This window comes from Stegostoma tigrinum, chromosome 33 (assembly GCF_030684315.1).
Source record: "Stegostoma tigrinum isolate sSteTig4 chromosome 33, sSteTig4.hap1, whole genome shotgun sequence".
NCBI classification, from domain to species: Eukaryota; Metazoa; Chordata; class Chondrichthyes; order Orectolobiformes; family Stegostomatidae; genus Stegostoma; species Stegostoma tigrinum.
This window is the reverse complement of record NC_081386.1, coordinates 18721073-18727072: the sequence shown is the minus strand read 5'-3', so window position 1 is coordinate 18727072 and position 6000 is coordinate 18721073. Positions and strand designations below refer to the sequence as shown.

Below are 6000 nucleotides of genomic sequence, written 5' to 3'. Positions count from 1 at the left end.
CCTACCCCCATAAGCTTCTAAACCTGAGGGTCAGAACAAATCAACAATGTTTCTTTCTGTTCAGTTCTCAGAAAGGGTCACCGGAGCCGAAAAATTAACTTTGCTTTTTTTCCCCCTTCACAGATGCGGCCAGACCTGCTGATCTTTTCCAGCAGCTTTGTTTTGGTTTCTCTCTGCACGAGTACTGGCTGACCTCCTGACTAATGCCTTACTGTTTCGACTTTTCCCTGAAGAAGAGTCATTCAGTGCATTCTCCCGTCATGCCATTTTTGACACTGAGAAGCAGGAACAATGAAGTGAAAGAGCAGCCAGAGAGAATGGGGGAAGCTGGAAATTAGGATAGGACCCAGTCCACAGTGCAGTGTTTATGGGAGACTGACTGTCCTTGAGGGGATTAATCAGAGTGAGGGGGCTGCTAGTGAACTCCTGCTTCCGAAATCTCTTCCCCCTTTGACCTCAGTACCGGTTTCCGCCACCCAGTCAAACCTTCTTCCTGCAGCAGTTATCACATGAGGGTTTATTTAAAGGAAAAAAAAGAGCGGTGAACAGCGTCTGACGTGAATGAAGGTCACAGGGAGAGAGTAATCCCTCCCTTTCTGTCCCGGTTGCCGGGCTCGGGGAATTGCAGATCCGTTGCCCGGCTTGGCTCAGCTTCAGGTAAGGGGTGTATTTATTTATAATATTAAAGAATGCAGACTCGGGTGGATTGATGATGCTGTGTGTGTGTGTGAGAGAGAGACAGCGAGAGAAAAAGACCGGCCTTAGCTGCTACCAATGGCGGGATCAGTCCAAGAGCTGAGGGGTACCTGAAGGTTATCGAGTGGTTTTCCATCTAAAATCACTTCATATGTTCTGGCGAACTGTGGGCCGCAAGTGCTTCTAACTACCCCTTTTCGTAAGGCTCTCGGATTGGGATGCTCGCAGTCACTCCGTTCCTCTGCTCTGGGCTTACTTTGTTTTTGTTTCGGTGCGAGGCCCCCTCTGTCATTCTGCATTTTTATAAATTTCTCTCGCTCACTGCATAGCTCGACAGCGCCTGGTCAGTAAGGATTTGCAGTCCTCTTTCGGTTGTTTTAAAAAAAATTGGACACGTGGAATTAGAATGAACCGTTACTGTTTTTTTTAAGAGTCTCTCTTTGCCCTTCCTTGTCCTTTAGTGTCATTGTCGTCCATTGCGATTAGTCGCTCGTTTGACCAGAACTGTGTGCATTGTGTCCCCACTTTTAGTCAACTGAGTTGAGAGTAACTCAAACTCCCTAGCAACGCCTGAATTATATAATCATCACTTCTCAAGCTATATAGCTGCTGTATTCATGCACTTGAACGTCATCTGGTTAGATTTTCATCCGTATATCCAGCACAGGTTGAAAATCTAGTCTGGAATTTATTTATGTAAGACATTTTTGTTTTGCCTGGGGGGAAAAAAGGTTTTCAGTTTGAAATCTTGCCCCATTAAAGGGAAATAGATTGACATTTCATAAAAAGTAGGATTGGAACTAAAGTCTGAATAGCATTGTTTTCCACTATTCTTTTAAATTTTTATTTTGATGAGAGATCAAAGAAGAATCATTTATTTTTAAAAGAATGTGATCCAGTGGTGGAGATGTATGGTGTAGAAGTTCACAGTAAAATAATCACGTGGACTGTGGATAGAGCATACCTGAATCAGGTGTCCCCCACGTCAGACTAATAGATCCGGGTGTAACTGTATTGTGATAAAGCTTTCAAGACAGTAAATTGTAGTAAACTTGCGGTTCAAATTGTGCAAATATAATAACTCCTGTCAGCAATTTAAACTCTTTAGTTTCATCTCTAAAGTTTCAAATGTCCACGCAACTAGTGTATGCTGAGACATTTCTGCATTTGTAACTAAAAAATTTCTCGCTTGAAACCAGTGCTATATGACTGTAAGAATTTGTGATTGATTCTTTCAGTGGTATTGTAATTCTTACAGTTAGCATAACATGTCATAACAATCAAACTTGTTTGAAGAAATTTCCACATGGGATTCATTCACTGCATTGCAGTTCTATTCCTGGATGTATCTTATTCTTTCTGGGAAAGCAGGCAGTCACTCCTGCAGGTTTTGGAGGTTCTGAAGTTGTAGAATATGTTTGCATCACCTGAATAACTACCGACATATTTCTAGTGAAATATGTCACTGTTGGACACTAGTAAACTGGTGTTTGGTCTAACCCCTTCACCCACCCTTGCTGCAAAATACTTAACAATGATTTCTAATCTTGAAGACATTCTCTCGAACTTTGAAATCAGTCACATTCATGGGTTTTTAAGAACTACTCAAAGAGCAGACTGGCAAAAGTTCCATGTAATTTTTTATAGTTGTCAATAGGAGTTCATTTTTCAAACTTTTTAAATTTGAAACCATACCAGGATACTAGAAGTGAGAACAATGTCTCAACATTTGTAACAAATGTAATCAGTTGTTCTCTCCCACCATCACACTTCAATTTCATATTCAGGTTTTGTGTGTTATTGTTTTGCTGTGCTCGTCAGAATTTTCATTGGAATTAGGGAATAATGCATGCCAATGCATCAAACGTATAATTATTTATAGTTCAATTTGCTGGATCAGTTCAATTTACAAAGCTTTGATGTTAACAATATTTTCAAACAGCAGGAGTTTAGAAATAAAAATACTGTTGATGTACTGATGAAGGCCACAGTTTTTTTCATTTTCGTGATCTATGACTGAAGTTGCCTGTAGAGCTGCAAGACCCAGAATAAATAATGTAGTGCAACGTCAATTGTTGTTGCTTACATAATTAACTCAAAGACTTGCAGAGCTTGATTATATCCAAACCATAGTGCATTTTAAATAAATATTATTTTATAGATCCGACAGGGGATGGAGTTAATTGTAGTGCATTGTTTAGGGTGAAATAGTCGAGCACAGAAGAGTTTGATAGGAACTTAAAGCTGTATGTATGAAGGAAGATATTGAACAACTAAAAAATGGAATGTAATGAAATAAACTTCAAACCAAGAGAATTGAAGTATCAGCAAGGATCCAAGGACAAGCAGAGAAAGTTGGTTAAACCAGCTTTGTTGTAACAAACGTGACCGTATTTTTGGTTTTGTAATGATTATAAAGGGTGCTGAAAGGTGGTGAGATTAATAGATAAGCAAAACCAATTGGTCTTGGAAATGTAATTGTTTCCCGATAATACAATGTTAATTAACATGCTCCACCAGAATCAGATCAACGTGCCACATGTATTTTTTTGTAAACAAATCATTCACTTTGTCTAATTTTTTTTAAAAAGTGTAGAGCTGGATGTACACAGCAGGCCAAGCAGTGTCTTAGGAGCACAAAATCTGACATTTTGGGCCTAGATCCTTCATCAGAAAACATTGAAGGGTCTAGGCCCGAAACGTCAGCTTTTGTGCCCCTAAGATGCTGCTGGTCTGCTGTGTTCATCCAGCTCTACACTTTGTTATCTTAGATTCTCCAGCATTTGCAGTTCCCATTATCTCTCATTCACTTTTTCCCTACTTTTGAGTTCCCCCTTCCATGTGCTTTAGTGTCAGAAGGTATTTTATTGCTTGTTCAATACACAATTATCCTCACATCTAATATGATCATTTCTTTTCTTTTCCATGTCCAAATTTACTAATTTATCTGGATCCCTTTAGTGAACATTTCAATCAATTAGTGATTTATGGGCATAAGAAATGGGGAATTCGTTGATCCCGCATTCCCAAGAGAAGTTCTGTTTGAAAGATGCAAGGTATGGAGCCATGAATTGGGTTTGGCAAATTTTACCAGTTTTTAATTACAGCAGGATTACAACCTTTAATCTTCTGACATTGATGGAATGCACCCTGTGCTGTTAGAACTTAGCGCTATACCCTTTCAGTTAATGAATACTGACTTTTTTAAATTAGTTAAATGAAATACCTGTTTACACCAGTCAGTGCTTCAACAATCTATGATATAACAGCTTCACCTGTAACTGCTGTTTTTCAAATCCAGCTGTATGAAAATTGAAATTGTCCAAATATAGGGCATTCCTATAAGCTGTCATGCATCAATTTTACTTATTATTAAATGAATAAAATAATTCACTGCTACACTTCACTTGGTGCTGGATTAAAGCATTGGCATGTTGGGCGAGTTATTTGCCTCATGGACTTGTCCTGTGCTCCAGGAACCCATGAACTGACCCAAACGAGCTTGGCCTTGTTTTGCCTGACCTTTCTGACGACTTCAATCTGAGCATGTTATTGTTTTTTTTCAAACATTGTAACTTCACTGTCATGTTCTTTTCCCAAGATGTAACTTACCAACTTCGTTTAATTATTTCAGTTAACGTTCCATTTTGTTTTCTTTGGAAGCTAACGGGACCTGAAATTTGGGCAAGCCTTGGTCCTGAAATTGCAGATTTTGAGACACTATACCTTTGGTAACCTTGTGATGATATCGGGTCAATGTCCATTTAATGGCCTGTAGCGCACTTTATAGGAATGCTAACTTTCCTGTTATCCACATCCTAAGTTTTCTTTTTATGTTTTTATCTAGAGTGGCTCAATATTGACATAAAAGTAGAACAACAATCCTAAGCCCTCTGTTCATCATGGCCAGTTTATTCCGTGGTGTGACGTACTGCACTTTACCACTGTTCCAAAGTGTACCAGCTCTTACGGTTAAACAAACACCCTGCAAACGTTATTTTAAAACTTATTGGGTTTTGTGGAACCAACAAGCAATTAAAGGTAACTTCTTTAAAATCATTTTACATGTAGTTTGTTACTGTAGCTCAGTTCAGTTAAACAAGAGGAGCATAATGCTTATAAGAACAGTTTTGCTATCTTTAACCATCCAATGGCATTATGTTAACTCTCCTTATTCATGGTGTATAACACATTCCACACCATTCTATTTGCCCAAACTTATGACTAACACTGAACTTTGCATGCACCGAACAATTAATTTGGATAGGCTGACGCATGAGGAGCACTGAGGTTATGTGTGCCTTTTGCATCAGTGACTGAACTGCAGAATCAGCTTGTGTTTTTTTAGTTTAATGTAAAGACATGATTAGAATATATTTATTTTGTATTTTTTATTTCTCAACATGTAGTTTCCACATTGATTCTATGTTGTAGTAACATAGAAAGCAATCTTGTAGATGTCAAATGAAGGTGAATGTAATTTAGCCACCTTTAAAGTTCTTGTCCAACTTACGTTGTGTCAAAGAACAGTTGCATTCTTTAAATCCAATTGTCGTGTTTTTGTGCATGTTATGATTTTTGTTTTGGTTATACGAGGAAAGTAATTCACTTTACTACAGGTTTGACTAACTGGATAACCTTTCCTAGGCCCATGTTGGGCATCGTTCCCAGCAACTGTTTACTAGAACGTGAAACTTCGTCCCTGCCAATAAAGTAGTGATATGTGAAACCAACATATGTGCAGCAAAGAAGAGACAGTTGAGAGCTCTATATGAACATTACATTGAACTTGTTTATGTCTTTGTTCCAGGTAGTGCAATTTCAGCACATTCGCTCAAATCTGTTAAACAGAGTTTGCTGATTTTTCCCTATTAATTCTATTTGAAAGGCAAATAGAACCATGGAACTTTACAGTATGCAAGCATTTGTCTTACTCTGTTTGAAGCAACATGTTGCTGGAAGCAAAATTAAGACTCAGCGATACAGTTGCTCACAGAGTTTGTATTTGGGACATGTGACCAGTCACCTTTCTTCCCATTGCCCTTTCTTCTTCTGTTTATTTTGAAATAGTGTTTCTTTTTTAAAACTATTAAGAATTGCCAGCGTCTTGAAGAATTCCATGCCCTGACATGAAAACTCATAATCAATCCATCCATCCCTGTCTGTATTCTGAATGATACTTAAGTGGATACTAAGTTTCAGTTCACAGAATAGTGTCTCACTGCACTGTGACACAAATCCCAACGTAGTCATTAACTTGCAACTATGAAATAAAACATTTGCGCTCTTTGAACATCAGTTTCT

General features: G+C 38.3%; 1 protein-coding gene across 2 annotated transcripts in view; it reads left to right on the top strand.

The window, feature by feature from the left end:
• The first annotated feature begins 269 nt into the window (after positions 1–269).
• The window catches only part of LOC125467305 (NAD(P) transhydrogenase, mitochondrial-like), a 63656-nt gene continuing 57925 nt past the window's right edge, over positions 270–6000 (top strand). Inside the window, exons 1-3 of one of the 2 annotated variants that reach the window (XM_048562974.2) lie at positions 270–657; positions 3658–3752; positions 4544–4737. In XM_048562974.2, coding sequence (XP_048418931.2) covers positions 4599–4737 — 139 coding nt within the window. In that variant the 5' untranslated portion in view covers positions 270–657; positions 3658–3752; positions 4544–4598. The remainder of the gene's footprint in view (positions 658–3657; positions 3753–4543; positions 4738–6000) is intronic. The other variant, XM_048562973.2, reaches the window with a different exon arrangement.